Here is a 23,712-nt window from a genome sequence, read left to right as displayed (position 1 = left end):
CGCGAGCGCTCTGGTTCCAAGTGCGACCCCGGTCCTTCGGACGGAAGCTGGAAGTGTGGGTGGCCGCGGGAACTGGACTGGGCTTCGCGGAGACCTGTGCGGCTGGAGCAGCCGTCGGTGCGGCTGACTGCGCTCCCTGCTCCTCCCCTCCGTGCACCCGGGCGCCATGAAGGATTCGCTGGTGCTGCTGAGCCGCGTCTCGGCGCACCCGGACTCTCGCTGCTGGTTCTTGGCTTGGAACCCCACGGGGACGCTGCTGGCCTCGTGCGGTGGCGACCGGAGAATCCGCATCTGGGGCACCGAAGGTAAGGCCGGCCCCGAGCGGCGTTGCAGGCTGAGGTGGGCTGCCTGCGAGACGGACGTTAGCCACCCTTGGGAGGGTCTTAGAGGACAAGGAGTCAGCAAGTGCTGGAAGCGAAGACGTCGGACAGACAAGCTGGGATTCTTGGGGAGGTAGCCCGCAGGACCCCGTGTGTACCTTGTAGCCCAGAGGCATTTGAGGTCCACGGACAGTTTCCTCCCTCCAGGTGGTGGCTCCGGGGGCTGTAGATAACAATTACTCTTGGAAAAAGCTTGTTTGGAGACCGGGCGTAGTTGTGCTGCAAGTTAACCCGCTGCTGGCTACACCGACATTCCCATAGGAGTGCTGGTTGGAATTCTGGCTGTTCCTGCTCATTCCAGCTCCCTGCGAATGCGTCTGGCAAAGCATCGGATGCTGGCCCATATGCTTGGGGTCCCGACACCTGGCTATCATGTGCATCTTGGTTGGGAGAAGGGAGAGAGAACCAGCCTGTGGATAACTTTTTTGCCTCTTGTTTTCACTTTCAAGTGAATAAATAAGCCTTTTAATAAGAGGAAAAGATGAAAGATAAGAGTGTCAGGGACCAGCTTGAGCTTTGTCCCTACAGCTTGGCTCTGATCCTAGCCGTGCTGCCCAGTGGCGTTGGGGCCTTCCCCTCCTCACAGCCAGCCCCCGAGCCTGGCCTGTCCTCTGCCCTCAGGTGACAGCTGGATCTGCAAGTCTGTCCTTTCCGAGGGCCACCAGCGCACCGTGCGGAAGGTGGCCTGGTCACCCTGTGGGAACTACCTGGCCTCCGCCAGCTTTGATGCCACCACTTGCATCTGGAAGAAGACCCAGGATGACTTTGAGGTGAGCCCATGCACTGGGTCCAGTAGGAGCAGCACCCGTTTGCTGCTGGTCAAAGCATCTTAGCCCATGTTCTCACCCTTGTCTTTTCAGTGTGTCACCACACTAGAGGGCCACGAAAATGAGGTCAAGTCCGTGGCTTGGGCCCCATCTGGCAACCTCCTGGCCACCTGTAGCCGAGATAAGAGTGTATGGGTTTGGGAAGGTGAGTGCAAGTGCCCCCAGAAGGAGCCGGCCGCCAACTGACCCGCTTCCCACCTGGGTCCCTGCCGGGGTAGGCTTTTGGCTCCATCCTGCCCCCACTTTTTTTCTTTTCCGCTCCTGCAGTTGATGAAGAGGATGAGTACGAATGCGTCAGTGTTCTCAACTCCCACACGCAGGATGTCAAGCATGTGGTCTGGCACCCGAGCCAGGAGGTAGGCATTGTCAAGCCTGGGCGCCAGGCGAGCAGGTGGCTGTCCAATCTTAGCCTGGCACTGCTGGGATCTCTTCTCCGGGACCAGCAGGAATGAGCCTCCGAGTCGGCATGATCCCTGGGACCGTGCTGCCCCAGCCGGCAGAGGTATTGGAAAGCAGAGGCACTTCCTGGCCCAGACGGGGTCTCTCCCTCCCTCCTACAGCTGCTAGCCTCTGCCAGCTACGATGACACCGTGAAGCTCTACCGGGAGGAAGAGGATGACTGGGTGTGCTGCGCCACCCTGGAGGGCCACGAATCCACTGTGTGGAGCGTGGCCTTTGACCCTAGTGGCCAGCGGTTGGCATCATGCAGTGACGACCGCACCGTGCGCATCTGGCGCCAGTATCTACCAGGCAATGAGCAAGGTAAGGGTCACTCTGGCAGGGCCGAGGGAGACGTGAGAGGAGCATGGTCAGCTAAGACACAGACCTGAACTGTGGTGAGTGAGAGTAACGTGTGCTACGAGAGGGCTCCAGACAAGTGCTCAAAGAACCGGGCAAAGCTGTGTGACACAGGGGTCATTGGCAGGTAGGGCTGAAACAGGAGGGGGAACTCAACACAAGAACAGATTTTTGGTGGAAACACAGCAGCGTAAGTGCAGGCAGTGATGGTGGGAAGGGCGTAGACTGATGTGCCGAGCAGCGACTCCTGTAGCTGAGAGAGGGTTTGGGGAAGAAGCGAGTGGTTGTGGCCTTCGCAGTTAAGGGGTATGGTCTACAACAGAGCAGGGGTATTTCCTTCCCAGAATTGTACTTGAGGAAGACCAGCCCAGCCCAGGTGAGCGCAAGGCAGTGAGGATGGTGGCCAGGTCATAGATGGTGACTGACAGGGTGAGGGAGGTCAAGCCAGCACCCCTACGTGCAGGGGTGCAGTCACCAGGCTGTGGTCTCGGGCTCAGAAGGGCTGTGTGTTTTGCAGGACTGGTGTGCAGCAGCTCTGCCCCCACCTGGAAGTGTGTCTGCACTTTGTCTGGCTTCCACTCCAGGGCCATCTATGACATTGCTTGGTAAGGCTTCCATCCCCATCCCGCTCCCAATAAATCAGGGATGTTAGAGACAGCGTGACCCTGTGCCACACTCTGCCACCTGGGGAGGAGAGGGGAATAGCCACTGCTCCCCCCCCCCGCCACCACCCTCCTGTTCCTGCAGATGGGAATGCCCTGTCCACTAGACCAAGGCATCCAAAGCCTAGGCAGGTATTGCTGGGGGCTCTGGCTCAATCAGACACCCTCAGTCAGAGGCTTTGCACTGAGGCCTAAAGCTTGCGAAGAGGCCAGGCCAGGCACTGCAGAACAACCCTATCTCCTTGCTGGGGAGGGAGGAGCCACCTGCATACCTACTGACGCATGTCCCTCCCAGGTGCCAGCTGACGGGTGCCCTGGCTACAGCATGTGGGGACGATGCCATCCGAGTGTTTGAGGAGGATCCCAGCTCTGACCCGCAGCAGCCCACCTTCTCCCTGACGGCCCATTTGCGCCAGGCCCATTCCCAAGATGTCAACTGTGTGGCCTGGAACCCCAAGGAGCGGGGACTTCTGGCTTCCTGCAGTGACGATGGAGAGGTGGCCTTCTGGAAGTATCAGCAGCCCGAAGCCCTCTGAGCTCCTGGCTTTGGGATCGTGAGGCCCCAGAAAGTGTGCTAAGACTGTCGGTCCCAAGAAAACCTGGAGTTACCTTAGCTGACATCCGTGCAGATTCAAGTGCAATGTGGAGCCATAGAATCACGTACTCACGCCCCTGCTGACATGAGGCCCTCAGTGAAGAGCTAGGGAACGTGGGCCTTTGGTAGTTAGGCCACACAGTTTGCTTGCTTTGGAACTGTTACATTCAGGGTGTATAGTGGAGAGAGCACAATATTTGTGTGCTCTGTATGTGTTTGTATACAAAGGAGAATGTGTATTGTGAAAGATCATGGATTTCAAAAGGTTTTTGCACCAAAATAAACAAGTTTTTATTCCGTTTGCCTTGTACTTTTTGAAGTTCATCATATATATGTAGGAAGGACAATGTCTCAGACCTCTGAAATTGTGACCTTCATTAAAATAGTACATTTGAATCCAAACTCCTGTTTTGTAAGGACAGTCAAATTTATTAAGAATTCTGTAGTTAATCCTTATTTAAAAATGTGGGTATTGGTTTGTATCCCAGCGGCCTGTCCAGTTCCCTGCTTGTGGTCTGGGAAAGCAGTTGAGGACAGCCCAAAGCCTTGGGACCCTGCAGCCGCATGGGAGACCCGGAAGAAGCTCCTGGCTTCAGATCAGCTAAGTGCCAGCTGTTGCAGCCACTTGGGAAGTGACCGGTAAATGAAGATATGTCTCTCCTCTATAAATCTGACTTAAATAAAAATAAATTTAAAAATAGAAGAACTTGGGTCCAGCAATGTGGCCTAGTGGCTAAAGTCCTCACCTTGAAAGCCCTGGGATCCCATATGGGCGCCGGTTCTAATCCCGGCAGCTCCACTTCCCATCCAGCTCCCTGCTTGTGGCCTGGGAAGGCAGTTGAGGACGGCCCAATGCATTGGGACACTGCACCCGTGTGGGAGACCTGGAAGAGGTTCCAGGTTCCTGGCATCGGATCGGCGCGCACCGGCCCGTTGCGGCTCACTTGGGGAGTGAATCATCGGACAGAGGATCTTCCTCTGTCTCTCCTCCTCTCTGTATATCTGACTTTGTAACAAAATAAATAAAATCTTTAAAAAAAAAATAGAAGAACTTTTTTTCTTAAAGATCCACGTACTTTTATTAGAAAGATTCATAGGAGACAAAGATCTTCCATCCACTGGTTCACTCCTCAAGTAGCTACAACAGCCGGAGCTGAGCTGATCCAAAGCCAGGAACCAGGAGCCTCTTCCTGATCTCCTATTCAGGTGCAGGGTCCCAGGGCCTTGGGCCATCGACTGCTTTCCCAGGCCACAAGCAGCCAGGGTTAGAACCAGCACCCATATAGGATCCAGGGCTTGCAAGGTGATGACTTTAGCCACTAGGTTACCATGCTGGACCCTCATATTTTTTTTTTTTAAAGATTTACTTATTTTATTGGAAAGGCAGATATACAGAGAGGAAGATCTTCCCTCTGATGATTCACTCCCCAAGTGGTGGCAACGACTAGAGCTGAGCCAGGAGCTCTTCTGGGTTTCCCACACGGGTGCAGGGTCCCCCAAGGCTTTGGGCCATCCTCAACTGCCTTCCCAGGCCACAAGCAAGGAGCTGGATGGGAAGCAGGGCTGCCAGGATTAGAACCAGTGCTCATATGGGATCCCAGTGCGTTGTTCAAGGTGAGGACCTTAACCATTCACATCAGGCCCAACATTCTAAAACTTTTTTTTCTTGAGATGTATTTTTCTTGAAAAGCCTCTCCCAGTAGGACAGGGTAGAGACCTCTCTGGCGCATGCCATCGGCAGAGTGGCCATGAGACACTGTCACTTCCCTCCCAGTTCCCCAGGATCCTGTGGATGCTCACCTGGTCTGGGATAGCAGTGAGAGAACCAGCTTCTGCCCTGTCTCTCTGATGCCCAGGATCAGGAAGTCAACACCATGCAGCTCAGCCCAGGCTTCTGCTTACTGGCCACAGAAGGCACAGATCAGAAAGTAAAGCTATGGGGAGTGTTTGGAGGTGAAGTCACTGGGCGCATGCAAAAGAAGCTATGATGGTGACCTGGCCTCCAGGTATTCACACTATATGAGCAATCCTGTGGCCAAAGCAGCACTACCATTTCTGTTACACTTCACATTGGAGTAGATTTCCAGAGGGGTAGTGACTGGATATTGTTTATAAAAGAAAAATGTTGTGGTTTAAAATATATATATATAAAAGTTTAGATGTGTGTGTGTGTGTATATAAAGACTTGGCTATTTGGTTGACCATTTACTGAAAAATTACTGGAATAAGCTTTTCTTTTTTTTTTTTTTTTAAAGATTTGTTCATTTTATTACAGCCAGATATACACAGAGGAGCAGAGACAGACAGGAAGATCTTCCATCCGATGTTTCACTCCCCAAGTGAGTCGCAACGGGCCGGTGCGCGCCGATCCGATGCCGGGAACCTGGAACCTCTTCCAGGTCTCCCACACGGGTGCAGGGTCCCAATGCATTAGGCCGTCCTCAACTGCCTTCCCAGGCCACAAGCAGGGAGGCTGGATGGGAAGTGGAGCTGCCGGGATTAGAACCGGCGCCCATATGGGATCCCAGGGCGTTCAAGGCGAGGACTTTAGCCACTAGGCCACGCCGCCAGGCCCTGGAATAAGCTTTTCAATTCCAAATAAATAATTCATTATGTCCTAATGATTAAAGCTCTCAAGTAAAACTCTTATTTCTGAAAACTTGAGTTGCCACCATGAACTTTATTGGTGGTAAAGTATACACTTTAGCATTTGGAAGATACACCTATTTCAATGATCCAACATTTTCCAGATGACTAATATATGATCTTACAATTCATGGGTAAAAGATTCATTCAGAATGTAAATGGCTGAACTACCACCCCCAACACCAGCATTCCATGAATCCCATCGCAAGTACTAGCTATTCCATTTCCCATTTAGTTCCCTGCTAATGCATCTGGGAAAGCAGGGGATGATGGTCCAAGTGCTTAGACCCTTGCACCCACATGGGAGAGTGCAGAAGCAGCAGCTCCTCCCTTCAGCCTGGGCTTGTGTGGCCATTTGGGAAGTAAACCAGTGGATCAAAGATCTCTGTTTCTCCTTCTCTGTAACTCTGCTTTTCAAATACTCTTCCTCCACCCTCTCCCTCCAAAAAGTTAAAGGTTTCCAATTCTACATTGCCTTTAAGAAACTACTACCTTATGCCCTGCGTGGCAGCCTAGGAGCTAAAGTCCTCACCTTGCACGTGACGGGATCCCACATGGGCGCCGGTTCTAATGCCAGCAGCACCATTTCCCATCCAGCTCCCTGCTTGTGGCCTTGGAAAGCAGCCAAGAACGGCCCAAAGCCAGGAACTTATTCTGAGTCTCCCACGTGGGTAAGGGATCCCAAGGCTTTGGTAAGCAGGGACTATCCTGAGGAGACGGGCCAATGTAAGAAGCCTGACTAGGGAAGCTACCCAACCCCTCCTCCAGACTAATGAAACAGGTACACGTGACAGCACAAGGCTGTGCTCCACAGCGACTGCTTATCAGCAAGTTCATTAGCTAAACCCACAAGTTGTGACTAAGGCCTTAGGTACAAGAGGAGTCTTCTGAAAAGACTAACAAATACAAATGGTCTTTCCAGGTCATTTTATTAGAAAGATTCAAACTATGAAAAACATGCCTAAAATGCTGTACCTCATCGTGAAACAGGAAAGTGGAGGTGGGTGGGGTGGTGCCAGTCGGGACTGGGCAGATCCCAGGCTGATGAAGCTGATCTCCAAAACAAGATCCCTATACTGGGTTCCTAACTCATGTTCAACCCTCCTAGCCATGTCAGGGTTCAATCTGAGTCACTGTCCGTCTCAGCTTCTTTCACATCCACGCTGAATTTGTATTCCTGGTCACATCCCATGTATGCATCACTCATGAAGTACAAAGTATAGTTGTGGGCCCCAGTGGCGGGGGCCACAAAGTCCAGCTTCACCTAAAGAGAACAGGCAGAAATCAGGACAACACAGCCCCAAGGAAGGGTTCTCACCCTGCCCTGCCTAAGAGCAAACACCAGGCCAGTGCACACACTCACCTTGGCCTTCTGCTGCAGGGTCAGCCTCTTGATGGAAATGAGGCTGTTGGACTTGGCATCTCCAATCACTACCCACCAGCCTTCTTCACGTTTCTGCAGTGAGGAGAAACCAAGAATGTCAGTGTGTCAAGCCATGGCCACAGCTGACCACGGGAATGGTTACAGAACAATATGAGAAAAAGCAAATCTTTCCAAAGGTTCTTTCTTTCTGACGTACATTTTGGAAATTGTCTCAAATGAACTCAATGAAATGCTTTTGTTGTTTACTGGACAGGAAGATAAATAAGAGCTTCTATCCTAATGCCTGGGAGCCAGAAACAATCTAGGTCTCCACATGGGTGGCACAACCCAATTGTCAGGACCATGCACTGCTTCCAAGGAAGCCAGAATCAGCAGAGCCAAGACTCGACCTCGGGCCCTCCACCTGGGCTGCAAGCATCTTCACTGCCCAGCCCCAGTTCTTAGGGAGGAAGAGGACTCATGTGTGGCCCTGGCTTATTTCCTTGCCTCAAAATACATCTATTTAGCACTTGCCACTGACTCCAAGATTCCACTGTTACAGATAGTCTTTTGAGCTCTCAGGGGACCCTTTAAACACCAGGCATAGAGTCCTAATGAGAAAAATCCCCAACATGGAAGTTAACCTGACGCCAGGGGCTAAAGCAGGCCCCACAGAGGACGCTTTGCACTGAAGCCTTGTCTCTCTCCTGGCCATTCCATTGTCACAAAGCCCCAGCATCTCGGAACAAGCTCCCTGCTATTGCCCTGGGAAAGCACATGGGACACCTGGATGAAGCTCCTGGATTCAGTCTGGCCCACCCCACTGTGGCCATCTGGGGTGTGAACCAGCAGCTGAAGATCCCTCTCTGCCTTTCAAATAATAACAAAATTTTTAAAAAAAAGAAAAAAAGAAAAAGCCCAAGTATCCTAAAAATATTTAAAGACAAATGAAACCCCATACAGACTGTCAATACAGCACAAGTAATGTTTTTACACTTGATCTTAGCCAAAAGGCTGAGAAGTAATACAACTGGTGTTTTTAACAGTCAATGTAAATTGTTTAAAGGTACCCAGAAAAACAACTCATTGCTTCAACATTAATTCTCAGTTCATTATCTCTTTGAATTCCTCTCCCCCAATGACACTGCACTCTCCAATCCAGGACCAAGAGAGCAGACATGGCCTCAAGTCAATACTCAGTAAAGCCAACTATTAGGACGTACCTGTGGGAAGAGAGGTGCGATGACAGGGCCGGTGACTTCCTCCTCTCGCTCCAGCTGTACCAGTACCACAACTGGCCCACCACTGCGGGGGCAGAGAGGGGAATAAGCAGGCAGCACATTAGCAAGGCACACAGTCATGCTATGTCCAGCAGGCATCCCCGGCAGGCCGCCTGGCCCTCTGTGGCTCACCTGCGGATGCTGTCCTTATCCACCACTTCATAGGACAGCTCAATGTTGGGGTAGCGGTTGCAGAAGCGGGCCACATCCGCGATCTGGCTGTCGGTCAGCTGCAGCAGCGCATTTCGTTCTTCATCCTCCATCTCCATGATGTCGAAAACACTCTCCACTCCCTGCAGGGCCATGTGGAGAAGAGCACGCAGACTGAGAGCCAAGGGCACTGGCCCACCGAGTACTGTACTGGCCCACAATACTTCCCACGCTGTAAGAACATCTAAAGCAGCATGGCTGGAAGCTTCTCCAGCATCTCCACATGGAACACACTCAGAGGATCAGATCTAGAAGTCTCCTACACTAGGACTCAGTCGCTGCAAGTACCCGCAGCCTAGGACACTCGTCTCCTGGCTCCCCTACCCCGTTTACCTTGTCTGTGCAGCGTTTGATATGCTCTGAGGTGAAGTGTGGCAGCTGCTTCAAGTATGAGTCCTTAGACCACATGGCCTGGGTGACCATCTGGGCCAGCTCCATGGCCGCCAGAGCTGGGCTGAGCCACCCGTTGCTGGAAAGGACGTCCACGCAGGCCTGGATGAGCCGGATAGCCTGGACAGGGTCAGGAATGTGAGAGCGGGTAGGGTGGGACCCAAGCCCCCTAAGCCACCACTGGCTGCTCCACCCCACACATGCACCCACACTCTACCTTACTGAGGATTTCCTCCGTGTCTGACTGCAGCTCAGCACTCAGCTGCATGCGCGACAGGTGAGCCTGCAGAAGCAGGTTGGTCTTGACGTGTGGATCATTGAACTTGGGGTTATTCAGCTTGTGGGGAACCTTCTGAGCCAACTGGAAAATGAAAAAAAAAGGGGGGGAAGGTTTCTGGGGGGCTATGCAGGGCTACCAAGTGGTCCAGGCACACCGGCCAAGCCTGACAGCCAACCACGCTCTCCCGAAGCCGGCATCCTCACCTGCCGCAGGAGGTTGTCTTCATGGTGCCGGATGGGGATGTTCTCATACTCTGCCGCATTGGAGATGATCTCGATAAGTCCTCGCACCTTGGTCTTGGCGTTCAGGGACATGCTGAAGAGTTCTGCCAGAGAAAGAGGAAATGTGGGCAAAGACAAAAGCAGGCAGGAAAGGTGCGGGGAGGAATGTTCCCTGCCAGGGTGGTCCTTCTCTCCTGTGCAGGCCACTCACACACATGTAGGGGACACTTGCAGGCTGGACGCCTCCTCTCCCAGCAGGCCTCACACCCTCACATTGAGGAGGTCTCCCAGAAACACAGCCCCAAGCACCAGGTCGCTAAGCACCAGGTCGCTCACCAATGGTGGTGTAGTTGATGTAGTAATAGGCGGCGATCATGCCCAGGTTGAGGGGCGCCACATCCATCTCATCCTCGATGCTGATGCACTTGGACTGCTCCAGGTCACTCAGGGTCTGCTCCACCAGTTCTGACAAGTGGTCGGACAAGTGACGATGGGAGATACCTGTGCAGGGGAGAGGCAGGTGGGGGTCTCAGAGGAGCCCAGCAAGGGCCGTGAAAACCACCATTTACTGTGTACCCGTGTGTGAGCCCAGATCCACTGACCCTGCAGGTTGTAGTAATTGGGGTTCTGCGTCATGCGGCGGTACAGGAAGGTCCAGGTGAGGTAATCCACGGCATCCTGCTTGTTCTCAATGGTCTTCGTGACTATCTCAGCATTGAAGTGGTCATGCATGCAGTGGTCCAGGTGAGACTCCACGGGCAGTGGCTCGTATAAGAACTTTTTGAAAAAATCCTAGGTTAAAGGAGGAGACATAATAATAGTGAGAACTTGGTCACAAAGAAGGGCTTCAGGCTAGTCAAATGACTGGTTCTTGGGTAGACATACAACTAACATACATATGAGAGAAACACAGACTCAGAAGGTGACTGGTTGTAATCTATAGCAGAAAACAGGGATGGGACGCACTTTAGCCACATAGGCCGAGCAGTAAGCAGTGTGTGAAATAAGATGGAGCCAGCAACAGCAAAATGAAAAGGCAGCAAAACTGCATTTGGCCGAGGTGCTTACAATGAAAGCCACGTGTAGACAGGTGTGTCCAGGCCTAGCACTGACCTTTTTGGAGCCCTGACACATGATGACACAGCGGCCCTCATCGTCCTGCAGAGGGCGATTGGCATGGCCCACCATCTGGAGCACATCGTATATAGGGTAATCCACATACCTGTGACAAGCAGTGCAAGGGGAAAGATGGGTCACCAGGGGGACTGTTCTAGGAAGCCTGACTATAAACATGGGAGATGTGGTCACATCAAAGCAAAATGGTGCTGCTCAACTTTTTATGAATGGAACTAGCTTCATTTGTATATTTTTTAATGTAAGGGTCATGTATTTGTTACATGAACCAAGATTATAAACCTAACTAATATCAAAAGCAAAAATACTTCCCTACTAATGGATTAAGTCTACAAGTCAAGCTTTCCAAGTAAATATACTTTCTGGGTTGTCAAGTCTCCAGATTTAAACCCAAACCTAGCAGCAGACTTAAGCATTAAAAATGAAGCCATGAAATAACCTGTTTCTTAGGCAAAAAAATTTAAGATAAACCATTCAGATTTTTCTAAGACTGAACTTTCTATTCCTTGACACACAGGTGTGTGACCACAACCAAGTCTGTGAAGTCTCCCTAACCTATGAAACACAGATTAATGACATAATGCGTAGCATTCTTCCTGGCTTGCTGAGTGGAACAAGGTTTGCCTATTAGTTATACAGATGTTTTAAGTCCTAAAGATGAAAATGATTGATTCTAAAGCGGGTGAAGATATGTTACCACTACAGCATCTGAAGGCAACAGCTTTGGGAAGTGAACAGGTTGGATCATCTGCCAGGTGGAGTTCCCGTGACAGAACATTGATGGCTGTATAGGGAGTGAGCACTACTTCTCTGCTTCCTGGACACCTCCCTCTGGACACCTCCCACACTAATGAGATGCCACACTAATCATGGACTGTGAGCCTCCAAAACAATCCAGTGAAGCAAACTTCCTTCCCAAGCAGACTCTCTCAGGTAACACAAAACCATATAACAAGAGAACACACGGCTCTACCTTCCTGGTTCCCATCCTGCTGCAGCAGGACAGGAACTAACAAGCCACTGCTAGCCCAGGTCCCAAGACAAAGATCTCCAGACACATGGCTGCAGTACTCTCCTGGCTGCATGCTTTTTCCCTTACACCTTTCCTTTATAATGCATCTCTGTATTTGCAGATTATGCTCCAACCATACTCACGCGTGGATCTTGCCATTATAGTACTGGGTGTCCATGATGATCACCAGGTGGGCAGCCACATTCATGCCCCAGCAGAGACTCCGAGAAGCCACCACCACTTGGATAGCCCCTGAGCAGCAGAGGGGAGAAGCAGCCTGAGGGCAGGGTCCTGGACCAACCCAGCTCACTGCCTCACTCACAGACAGCTGTTTCAGAATTCAGAACTGAGCTGGTGGGGATGCAGGTCCAACAAGACTCAGAGAGCTAACTCATGCTACTGGAAAGGTAGCTCTGGGCTGCTGGCACCTTGCTCTAAGGACCATCCCAGAGGAACGAGGTTAGTAAGGAACAGAATCCAAATGCTAGGGAAAGCAAGGCTTAATGTGTAGTATGAAGGACTATAGGGACAAGTACTAACACCAACTCAGCCACAGGCTGGCTCAGCACAAGGAAGCACTGAGGGACAATCAGAGCTCTACTGTGTACCCGTGTGTACTCCAGCTTAGGGAGTCTGGTTTCCATGGAAAACCACGTGGTGGCTCCAAGTCTTGGGTTCTAGAAATACCTCCTTGGGAGAATAAATAAGTTGACACAACAGTCCTAAAGGTACTTTGGAAACAGCTGGTAGGCTGTGGGGAATCATGGCTCCACCTAGTGGGAGCCTTGGGTACACCTCACTCCACACCCTGTGGTTTATTTACCCGAACTGAAAAGTTGTTCCACCAGGCGCCGCTCCATAGGGCTGAGCCCCTCGTGTAGGTAGCCCACCCCGTTTAGCAGGGTTTCTTTGAGTGTGCTGTCACTCAGCTTCTCCAGGTACGGGATCAGATCCTTCTCGGTGCAGTGCAAGAACCTGAATGACACAAGCACTGGGTCAGCTCTGAGTGACCCTGGTCTGCGGCAGACACCCTGCCAGCCAAGATGCCCTGGCCCTGAGACAGGTGAGGTGGGGGCAACCCCCATTGTCCTCAAAGAGCACCCTTCAAGGTAGGCCAACTTCACCAAAGCTAACTCTCCCACCCCCAGGCCCACCTCTGCCGCTGGATGTCCGCTGCACAGGTGGTGAGGATGTCAATGGCAGTGAGGCGGGTCTGCTTGCGGGATGGCACGAAGACAATGACAGGCTTCTTGGGTGAGTGCTTGGTGATAGCATGGTATACGGGCTTGGCCATGGACAGCAGGCGCGTTTGCGTGTGGCTGATGTTAAAGCCCTGGAGACCAAGAAGACAAAGAGAGGAGGTTCCCAAACCTAGGCTAGCTGGGAGTCCTGGCGGCCACAGAGGCTGGGGCATGTGGGTCCTACCTGGATGTGCAGCTCCAATGGCACAGGACGCACGTTGGGGTGGAAGTTGAAGGTGGAGGTGGCACTGCAACCCAGCCAGTGGGCCACGTCCTTAGCATTCGAGAGTGAGGAGCTAAGGGCCACAATGCGAATGGGCCGCTCAATCTGGGAGGAGATGTAGCGCATTCGAGAGCAGATAACTTCCAGGACAGGCTGGCAAAGAGGGAAGAAAGAGTCACTCCAGACCAGGTTCCCCCTCCTCCACCCCTAGATTCCCTCAGTACATCACTCAATGGCCTCAAAATGATGTACGGATTCCCTCTAATAAGAGGCTCTCCTGCCTCCCCACCTCCACATCAGCCAACATTCTGCAATGCTAGTTTCCCAGAGTTCTACAGAGAAACCTCCCATGATTCTTTTAGAATGAGTCAACATGTAGAATTCACCAAGGAGAATCCCTTAGACTCCAGCCTCGGACACAAACACAAGGCCCAAGGCCAAGGTCAGTCAGTTAGTCATTCCGAGCCCCTAGTCCATGCTGCAGGGCCAAGCCTTACCCCGTTCTCTCCCCCAATGAGGTGGACCTCATCCACCACGAAGAGGTGGATGTTCTGGACATTCTTGCGCTGCTTCCACCGCCGGGACAGGATGTCCCACTTCTCGGGGGTGCTGATGATGATGTTGCCCTTGCCCAGCAGCTTCAGGTCCGTGCTGGTCTCACCCGTCAGGAGCACCACCTTCTTGTTGAGCCTGTCCTGAAACTTCTCATACCAGTCCATGTACACCTGGGGGGAGGGGGAGGACACAGGGTGAAGGAGGGCAGAACAGCATGAGGTCACACCAGGCACCATTCACCGAACATATAACAAGCCAATAAGTCTGTTGCTTTCCTGTCCCAGACCAGCCATGAAGTGAGGCAGGCTTTTCTGCACAACCGACCTGTGGAAATGACCTACTTATACAAAGACTTGGCAAACCTTGGTGTGGAACCATGTCGTGGCTTCTGGGGAAATGCACCTGCCACAGCACCCCATCACACACCTGCTCTGCCAGGGCCTCCATGGGGGTAATGTAGACACAGCGCCCCTCCGAGTTCTGCAGCAGCATCCGCAGAATAGCAAATTCTGCACAGATGGTCTTCCCGCTGCCCGTGGGGGCCCCCACAAACACGTTGTCGTCACTGTTGTATACGGTGTTAAACACTAGAGAGCAACAGAGAGGCAATGTAAACAACAGGAGGAGAAAGAGTAGGATGTGGCCTGCTTATCAAAACTGAGGATGCCGGCCCAGCGCAATAGCCTAGCAGCTAAAGTCCTAGCCTTGAGCACACTAGGATCCCATATGGATGCTGGTGCTAATCCCGGTGGTTCCAATTCCCATCCAGCTCCCTGCTTGTGACCTGAGAAAGCAGTTGAGGATGGCCAAAAACCTTGGGAACCTGCATCCATGTGGAAGACCTGGAAGAAGCTCCTGGCTTCAGATTGGCTCAGATCCGGCCATGTGGCTACTTGAGGAGTGAACCATTGGACAGAAGAAAGATCTTCCTCTCTGTTTCTCCTCCTCTCTGTATATATGCCTTTCCAATAAAAATAATGAACAAATCTTAAAAAAAAAAAAAAAGAAAAAAGCCTGAGGATTACCCTGGAACGAGGGCAGTCAGCTGTAGGATGCAAACAAAGGCCCGGTGGCACACGAGTCACCAGCGCTGGCCCTGGCTGCTGTGTCCCCTGGAGATCTGTGGGACAATGAAAGCTAAAGAAGCTAACCATCCTGCTTTGCTTCTCAGGGACCAGGACGCAGAATAAAGGGAATAGAGCAGCATTCTTTGTTCCTCCAATCCTATTTTGCATTTCCTGCAAATAACACGGAAGGGAAGAGCCTACGCCCTGGCATCAAGACTAAATTAGAATCCAGGTTCTACTATGTATTAGCTAGTACAGCCAGGTACCTGTTCACACTTGTTTCCCCATACACAAAATGGAATACTGATGGCAGAAGCTCAGAGAGTTAGACCCTTAGGACAGGCAGGAGGAATAACAGAGATGACAATGGTATTGTTCTCAGCCAAGCACTCCGAGCACAGTGTGCGTTGTGTGAACGTTACTGTCACGTACAACCAGGTGGGAGAAGAGGCTTCGATCAATACTACACTCCCAGTGCAGCACCTGAGCATCGGGGCAAGAATCTAAAAGCCGGAATCTGAGAAACCACTCATACAGTAAGGCCTTGTTCCAGTCACCTCCTCAGTGAGACACACAGAGGGGCAAAACAAACCCAGCGGGAGCCAAGGGCTTTGTAGAGAGCAAAGGGTCCAAATGGACCCTGCCATGGTGCTCAGCAGTCAAGTCTACCAAGAACTTGAATGCCTGCTTCCAAGCCTGTTGCAGAATACAGGCTCCTAGGTACCCTCAAAAGGCCTCTGGGGCATGGTGGGGAGCAGGGGTTCAGCCTAGAGGCTAAGATGCCTGCATCCCACACTGGAGTTCCCGGGACCAATTTCCAGCTACTGACTCCAGTAACTGGATTTCTGCACCCATCATGGGAGAAAGATCCTGTTCTCAGCTCCAGCCTTCAACCCTGGCCGAGCCCTAACTGCTGAAAGCACTGGTGTGTGAACTGCTCGATGGGAACTATTTTCCTACCTCTCAAATTAATACATATACTTTAAGGGTAGATAAAAAGGCCTCTTAAGGAAACCAACTAGCCAGCAACACGAACACCCACCTTGAGTCTGGATGGGATTGAAGAAGGGAAATTTATCTTGGTAAAGGCTCTCAAACGCGCTGTTTCTCAGAGCAGACACGGGCAAGGGCTGCAGGTCCAAAAGCTCAGTGGGAGGAGGGTACTTCTCTGGCAGGATTAGGTGTCTGAAGGAGACAGGCAGCTGAGTCTCGCAGGCTGCCAGAAAGACACAGCAAATCATGAGTGTTCCAGCTTTGCTTAGCAGACCTCCAGAGCCAATGAACATGGAAACCCTCAGCAGCTTGAGCCATCACTTCTTCCCAGCAAAGCCAAGCCCAGGACAGAGAGCAAGAAAGTCTATGGTCCTCGAGGGGCATGTTCCCAGGGCATACTCACAGAGCCAGCGGTCAGACACCACTCGGATGAAGTACTGAGGGGGCAGTGGTTCAAAGACAGGCACGAAGAACGTAATGAGATGCTCGTCCTGGGCGTACTTGGCCTTGAGCAGGAAGTATTCATGGTGCAGGATCACCTCGCTGTCCACATCCTCCACCAGAATCCAGAATGCCTCTGAAGAACCGTGGACCTACCAAACACACACAAGTAAAAGGAACATGAGCCGGCTAGAGAGCTCAGCACCTCCAGCCCAGTTCCCACATTCTTCTTCCTTCCTACCCGACCCCGAGAACCAGCAAAATCTTACTTTTTCATCCCACTGGAAATCTGGGGTGATGGTCAGCTCCACTTTCAGGGTAGAACGTGTGATAGGCTGCAAGTGCACTGACAGCTCCAGTTTGGGAAACAGGTGGACATATTTGTGGATGGTCTTCCCCATCTTTGGCATTCGGATAAGCTCCCCTAGTTAAAAAATGAGAAGTGGAAGCTGCGACCCAGCCAGCCTAGCGTAACGTACACAGGTTATTGGTGGCCAAGCCCCAGGAGCTGGTGAGTGCTGGCTAAGCCAGCAATCTGCGTTGTGTATAGCCCAGAGGGACGAGAGCCTCTCACACACCTATCTCGTTATGATTCAGATCATAGAGACGCTCAAACGGGAAGTTTTTCTTCTCAATCTTCTTCACCACTTCCTCAGGTAGTTTGCGGAACTGGCGCAGAGGACACATGGACTGCCACCTACCCAGGAAGATAAAAGCTGTTGGTCCCTTCTACAGGAGTGTAGCAAATGCCCTAACGGCCACTTCCAATAGGTTAGCTGTGTCCAGAGTTCTCTGAGAACTGCAGCAGTGAAAGCAGAGAGTCAACCCTGATAACTGCCATCCCCACCCTGCCCTCAGGGGGCTCCCTTCTCCTTAACTTCTCCCAGGTTCACATCACCCTTCAAGCCTCAGGACCAGAGATCAGATGGATCCCAATCCATTCAGTCTGGGGACCCCCAACAAATGACAGCCAGCCTCAGGCCTAATGGGTCCTTACATGCGTTTGTCAATCATCTTGCAGAGATTCAAAGTCTTGTCTGTGAGCTGTGCCCAACCTCGGTTCAAGACAATCTCAAAAATCGCCCGCATCAAGCGGCCAGCCGACTAGGGAAAGAAGAAAATTCCCACGGTTAAGTCTCCACCACCCCTGGGTCTGGTGAAGCTACTCTACCCACAACCTAATTCCCTTTAGGTCTAATGAAACTACTCACCCACTCCCAGAACCTCAATCCCCTGGGGGATTATTCCTTTTTCTTTTCTACAAAGTACATGACTGCTGAATGAAGGACTATTTTGAGAAATGCAGTTCACAGCTACTGCACAACATTTTCATTTAGCATCCATTTAAAAAACATCCAGATAAAAACTGCTGACTCATTTAGGGTTCAGCGAACGTGAAGGTACTGGGGACCCGCTCTTAAAGACAAAGGTAGCTACAGAAACTCTTTGCTGCTCCGACTCTGAGCCCTGCAGCCAGGGGGCAGGCCCTTCTCTGCTGGGACTGAACACTGCAGCCTCCAGAGCTCATCCTCCTTCAGAGCGCCCAGCAGCTTCCTCGTTTTCCCCCTTTAGGACCTAACGTCTCCCATATGCTCGGGATCAGTACAAGAAAGCTATACCACACACCCATCAACCAACTAGTCAACCCAGGCACAGCCTTCTTTTTCCTTCTTTTTCATCAGTTCTGGGCTTCTTTCTCTAGGACACCTACAGCACACAAACCATCTTTTCCTCCTTCTTGTAGCCTCGGTGTAATTCTGCCCTCACCTGGGTAACATACACCATGTCAGCCATCAGCGCAAAGCCCTCCAGTTTCAGCTGGGAGATGAAGGCTTGGAGAAGCACGTTGATCTGGAAAGAAGCAAGGTCAGCCAGCGGGAGGCCGATCACAAACAAGCCATGGCCGTGAATTACTTTCTGCTCTGGCATGCAGGCAGATCTTCTACAGACATGAAACTGCCACTCCACAGAAACAATGTGAGGAGGATGCAGAAAACTGGGAGGTGGGAGTCACCACACACAACCTTACAATCATGGTTCGATTTTTGGAAGATTATGCAAACGACCTGATCCCACAGCCAAAGCAAAGAACAGGTGGGCTCACCTTGGCACTGGGCTCCTCAATGCTTTCCTTTACAGGAATGGGCACCCTCTCCAGCAACTTCTGCAGCTCCAGCTTCTCCTCCTACCACAAGGAGCAAACTGGTCTAAGAAAAAGCCAAGAGACCAAGGAGGGAAGCCACCAACAGCTTGGCAGTGACTCTAGTCCTCTACTCCCCTCTAAACAGACTGTAGAGGCTCACCTCTCTCACAGTGATGTTCTTGAACTCTGAAGACAATGAGAAGACTCTGAAAAGTTCAATCTCACTCAGGGTGGGTTTTAGCAACTGGTTGTATGTCTGCACTGTATCGTTGGTGATGTAATAGTGGCTGGCTATCCGGCCCAGTTCTGTCACCTGGTGAGAAGGAAGGCTGAATCAAGCACCGACCATTAATGAGCTCCAAGTTCCAACTGTAGGCAGCCGGTGAGTGTCCTAAAGGTGAATGTTCAAATCAGACAACTAAAAGTAGAAACGCATGTCCCAGGGACACGCAGAAAGACGGCCTGATAAACTGGCCTATAATGAACTGATGTTCATGCAAACAAGAAAACTGAATTATCCATCTTGTTCCAGAAAAGGCAGCCACATTTTAGAAATTCCTAGTTTCAAAGGTCACAATCCAATCCCACCCACTGCAACAGTAATTTGAGAGGCAGTACTCAAATAAAGAGAAATGTGAAAACACTACATCTCAAAACCCTTGCTTCACTTACCTGGAAGTTACCTGTCTTCTTATCATACTTGACCAGATTGTTTTTGTCCAGCATCAAGGCAGCAGTGTGCACCAGATCTAGTCGGCGCTGATCCAGCAGAGGATCTCCCTTCAGATCATCATGAGAGATGCCATAGAGGGTGGGGGATCGCAGCATACGGATGTACAGGTAGGCATAGCCCAGCCAATTCACTGCATCCTACAAGAGACAGCTTGTGGTTCTTACCATAGAGAAGCCCTAATGTCCAAACGGAAAGCTGTATCACTGTACATAAGCTACATGTATGTCACTTTATGAATGCTTATTATAATATGTCCCTATGAAAATGATAATAGTCCTGGGCCCAGCATGGTAGCCTAGTGGCTGAAGTCCTCACCTTGCATGTACTGGGATCCCACATGAGTCCTGCTTCCTATCTAGCTCCCTGCTCGTAGCCCGGGAAAGCAGTCAAGGACAGCCCATAGCCTTGGAACCCTGTACCTGCATGGGAGACCTGGAAGAGGCTCCTCGCTCTGGAATGGCTCAGCTGCAGCCATTGCGGTCACTTGGGGAGTGAATCAACAGATGGAAGATCTTCCTCTCTATCTCTCCTCTTTTCTGTATATCTGACTTTTCAATAAAAATCATCATAAAAAGAAAAAGAAAGAAAAAGAAAAAGAAAAAGAAAGAAAATGACAGAGTCCTTCCTAAGATCTGAAAACAGAACTGTGTGCCAGACCTGAGATGCTTCCACTCAAGATGTGGATGCAGGCAGTAGAAGGTGCTGCCTGAGCTATCCTGAAGCACCATGATAGAGAGCACCCCGGTACCTCAGTCTCCTTGGGGGAGGCCACACCCAGGGCACCAGCACCGCCCTACCTTCGCATTCTGGACATTCCCCAGCACAATTTCGGCATTGAGCATGTCCGGCAGCTTCGACACCATCTGACTCTCAATAGGAAGCTGCTGGTTGAGGAGGGACAGGTAGTACTGCAGCTCGCCATGAGATGTGATGAGGATGCCTTCGCCCTTGGTGTCATACTGGGGTCGGCCGGCACGTCCCAGCATCTGAGAGACAACAAACCATGAGTGCTAAAGCAGGAAAACTTCGTTTTTCTGTAGCATAGTTCAGTAAGTTAAAAACAACGGGGCAAGGGGCTGCAGCTATTTGGCCTAGCTGTTAAGACAACCACAGCCTACATTGTAGTGTCTAGGATGGATGGGTATGTGGCTTTACTCCTGAGTTCTGCTTCATGCTAATGCATTCCTTAGGAAGCAGCAGGTGGTTGCCCAAGCAAATGGCTTTTTGTCATGCTTATGGGAAACTTGGATAGAGTGCCTTGCTCCAGTTTTTGGTCCCAGCCAAGAACTCTAGTAGTCATTTAGGGAGTGAAAAAAGCATGGGAGCGCCCTGTCTCTCAATAACGTAAAATAGAAACCTCAGCTACTCGATGCTTCTAATTCAGCTTCTTGCCAATATACCTAGGAGGCAACAAATGATGGCTGAAGTAGTTGGACCCTTGTCATCCATTTGGGAGACTCAGATAGAAGTTGCTGGCTCCTGGCTTCAAAATAACAAGCCTTAACTGTTGAGGGTATCTGGAAAGTGAACTATCACATAAATATCTCTGTCATCCTGCCTTCAAAATAAACAAATCTTCCTTTAGTTTGTTTTTGCTTTTGTTTTTTTAAAGAGAGAACTCTGATGGCCAGCACCGTGATGTAGAGTTAAGCTGCTGTTTTGGAGTACTGGCACCCTATTCTGCAGCACCAGTTTGAATCCCAGCTGCCTGCTCCCAATCCAGCTCCCTGCTAATGTGTCCAGGAAAGCAGCAGAAGATGGCCTAAGCACCTGGGTCCCTGCCACCCAAGTGGGAGACCCAGATGGAGGTTCTGGCTCCTGAATTCAGCCTGCATCACCATATGGAAGATCTCTTTTCTGCCTCTCTATCACTCTGAATTTCAAATAAATAAAGTATATTTTCATAAACAAAAAGACTCTTCTGGTTTTGATTCAGGATTTTTATGTTACAGAACTTGGCCTTGCAGCATCCTGGCATTTCAAGCAAATGATACTTTTCCTCACCTACAATACACTCCCCTGATCATTACCTGCAGAATGTCCAGCGCTCCAAGTTCTGTCCAGCGCCCCTTCTCCGGGCTGTACACCTGGGTGCCCTTGATAATGACTGTATGTGCAGGGAGATTCACACCCCAGGCCAGGGTTGCAGTAGAAACTAAAACCTGCAGAGGCAAGGCAAAGTCATAAGGCAAAAAGACATCAACACTTGAGGGCTGTTTTCTCTGTCTTCTCCAGGAAACCTGCCTCAGTGCTATTATCAGGACTGGGAGTGTGGCCAGGACTGAAGATCAGGGTATGGGGGCTAATATTTATCCCTTTGTCACCAGAATCAAGAGGAAAGAGTTCCCCACTGAATCAAGAAATAACTTTTCAAGGTTCCAGAGATAGCCAAGAGTCAATGTGCAGACCAATATCAATCACTTAATAATCTTATTAGTAAAATACAGGTTACCCTACAAGACACCAGTGACTCACTCATGTCAAAGTGCAGAAAGGGGCATGAAGTAATGACATGGGCTAACTGGGTCAGAAACAAACATATGTCATGAAGCCTTGATCACCCACTCCCCACAAGCTTCGCTCCTCCCTCACCTGAATATGTTTATCAGCAAACAGATCTTCCACAAGCGTTCGGTCAACTCTGGTCATGCCTGCATGATGAATAGCAAACCCATAGGGCAGAAGATCCTTCAGCTCCAGGTTCTATGTGACAAAGAAGAGAGAATGAGGCAAGTCTTCCTGTGGAGTTCTCCTGAAGACTAAGGATATCTCTTTACTTAAGATGCTGTTCCTTACCCCATTCCACAAAACCATAACCAAGCTTCACCTATGCAAAACATCCAGAAGAAGACAAGACCAACCTTGGATGAAGCCACTCATGAGGGAAGAATGAGACAGGTTGGTCCTTCCTCACCTTACACTGCTCCGCTTCTGTCCGAAGGACCTCTGTGGAGGCTGAGCCCTCCCTCAGAAACAGGCCCAGCGTGTCCTTCTCCAGGCACATGTCTCGGATGGCTCTGGCTGTCTTTCCGGTCTCCTTCCGGGAGTGGACAAACACCAGCACCTAAAGAAAAACCAAAATCAATTTCCTACAGTCAAAGCCACAGCACCAGCAGCCAGGACGCAGCACATACCATAACCAAAAGCCAAGGCCCTGGGAAGAGAAGTGATGACCGCTAAGAACCCACCAAACACAGCCACAAATCCTTGGAGTTAGGAAACTAAAATTCAGTCTAATTTGCTATCTTGAACAGAAAGTTTAAATATACCATGCATTAAATTCAAGAACCTTAACAATTGTGTTAAGGCATTTAATTTGTCTAAGCCACATAAATATGCTTCTGCAAAATAAGAGCTAAATTCCCTATCATTTATAAAAGGGCTTATGAAATTAAGTCTGAGATTAGTAAAATTCCATATGAAATAAAGTCTTCCTGGTATTTAGTGCTAAAAAACTTTCTTTGGGAGCAGTGCTGTGGTATAGCAAGTAAAGCTACCTTCTACAATGTCAGCATCTCATAAGGGTGACAGTTCCACTTCGAATCCAGCTCACTGCTATTAGCCTGAGAAAAGCAATGGAAGATGGCTCAAGTGTTGGGGCCCCTGCCACCAACAGGGGAGATCCAAAAGAAGCTCCCGGCTTAGGCCTGGCTCAGGCTGGGTCATGGCAGCTTTCTGGAGAGTGAGCCAGGGATGGAAGATCTTTCTCCCTCTCTCCTCTTTTCTCCTTTTCTCTCTGTGGCTCTTTAAAATAAGTAAATAAATCTTTTTTTAAAAGAAAAAAAAAAAAAAAAAAAAAAATCATACAAACCATTTGTTTCTTTATAAAATGCATAACCTGGGCCTGGTGGCGTGGCCTAGTGGCTTAAGTCCTCACCTTGAAAGCCCCGGGATCCCATATGGGCGCCGGTTCTAATCCCGGCAGCTCCACTTCCCATCCAGCTCCCTGCTTGTGGCCTGGGAAAGCAGTTGAGGACAGCCCAATGCCTTGGGACCCTGCACCCGTGTGGGAGACCTGGAAGAGGTTCCAGGTTCCCGGCTTCGGATCGGCCCGTTGCGGCTCACTTGGGGAGTGAATCATCGGACAGAGGATCTTCCTCTCTGTCTCTCCTTCTCTCTGTACATCTGACTTTGTAATAAAATGAATAAATCTTTAAAAAATAAATAAATAAATAAATAAAATGCATAACCTGCCACCTTTTCTTTCTTCCTGTAATACTGCTAAATGTAAAATTTAATTTAAAAAAACATGGTAATTGGGCCCGGCGGCGTGGTCTAGTGGCTAAAGTCCTCGCCTTGAAAGCCCCGGGATCTCATATGGGCGCCGGTTCTAATCCCGGCAGCTCCACTTCCCATCCAGCTCCCTGCTTGTGGACTGGGAAAGCAGTCGAGGATGGCCCAATGCATTAGGACCCTGCACCTGCGTGGGAGACCCAGAAGAGGTTCCTGGTTCCTGGCTTCAGATCGGCGCGCACATCGGCCCCGTTGCGGCTAACTTGGGGAGTGAATCATCGGATG

At 50.5% G+C, this 23,712-nt stretch overlaps 2 protein-coding genes across 3 annotated transcripts in view; one reads left to right on the top strand and one right to left on the bottom strand.

The window, feature by feature from the left end:
* Positions 1-2: 2 nt before the first annotated feature.
* Positions 3-3,481, top strand: CIAO1 (cytosolic iron-sulfur assembly component 1). The gene is made up of 7 exons (XM_004590762.4): positions 3-305; positions 1,002-1,150; positions 1,241-1,352; positions 1,475-1,563; positions 1,768-1,969; positions 2,523-2,610; positions 2,963-3,481. The coding sequence occupies exons 1-7, from the start codon at positions 167-169 to the stop codon at positions 3,201-3,203; spliced, it is 1,020 nt and encodes a 339-aa protein (XP_004590819.2). The 5' UTR covers positions 3-166; the 3' UTR covers positions 3,204-3,481.
* Positions 3,482-6,820: 3,339 nt separating this feature from the next.
* Positions 6,821-23,712, bottom strand: part of SNRNP200 (small nuclear ribonucleoprotein U5 subunit 200) — a 45,280-nt gene continuing 28,388 nt past the window's right edge. For both annotated transcript variants that reach the window (XM_058667591.1, XM_058667590.1), the window contains exons 17-45: positions 22,109-22,258; positions 21,787-21,897; positions 21,225-21,356; positions 19,992-20,180; positions 19,134-19,331; positions 18,622-18,774; positions 18,423-18,503; positions 18,086-18,169; positions 17,316-17,422; positions 16,897-17,015; positions 16,588-16,742; positions 16,281-16,470; positions 15,927-16,100; positions 14,244-14,404; positions 13,760-13,987; positions 13,224-13,415; positions 12,953-13,131; positions 12,622-12,773; positions 11,942-12,050; positions 10,766-10,874; positions 10,255-10,444; positions 9,989-10,153; positions 9,635-9,756; positions 9,369-9,512; positions 9,095-9,271; positions 8,684-8,844; positions 8,495-8,576; positions 7,272-7,364; positions 6,821-7,172 (exon numbers count right to left, since the gene is read on the bottom strand). In XM_058667591.1, the coding sequence (XP_058523574.1) occupies positions 7,029-7,172; positions 7,272-7,364; positions 8,495-8,576; positions 8,684-8,844; positions 9,095-9,271; positions 9,369-9,512; positions 9,635-9,756; positions 9,989-10,153; positions 10,255-10,444; positions 10,766-10,874; positions 11,942-12,050; positions 12,622-12,773; positions 12,953-13,131; positions 13,224-13,415; positions 13,760-13,987; positions 14,244-14,404; positions 15,927-16,100; positions 16,281-16,470; positions 16,588-16,742; positions 16,897-17,015; positions 17,316-17,422; positions 18,086-18,169; positions 18,423-18,503; positions 18,622-18,774; positions 19,134-19,331; positions 19,992-20,180; positions 21,225-21,356; positions 21,787-21,897; positions 22,109-22,258 (4,251 nt within the window). In that variant the 3' untranslated portion in view covers positions 6,821-7,028. The remainder of the gene's footprint in view (positions 7,173-7,271; positions 7,365-8,494; positions 8,577-8,683; positions 8,845-9,094; positions 9,272-9,368; positions 9,513-9,634; positions 9,757-9,988; positions 10,154-10,254; positions 10,445-10,765; positions 10,875-11,941; positions 12,051-12,621; positions 12,774-12,952; positions 13,132-13,223; positions 13,416-13,759; positions 13,988-14,243; positions 14,405-15,926; positions 16,101-16,280; positions 16,471-16,587; positions 16,743-16,896; positions 17,016-17,315; positions 17,423-18,085; positions 18,170-18,422; positions 18,504-18,621; positions 18,775-19,133; positions 19,332-19,991; positions 20,181-21,224; positions 21,357-21,786; positions 21,898-22,108; positions 22,259-23,712) is intronic.

This window comes from Ochotona princeps, chromosome 8 (genome assembly GCF_030435755.1).
Source record: "Ochotona princeps isolate mOchPri1 chromosome 8, mOchPri1.hap1, whole genome shotgun sequence".
NCBI classification, from domain to species: Eukaryota; Metazoa; Chordata; class Mammalia; order Lagomorpha; family Ochotonidae; genus Ochotona; species Ochotona princeps.
The sequence above is the reverse complement of the archived record's forward strand: the minus strand, read 5'-3'. Positions and strand labels throughout refer to the sequence as shown.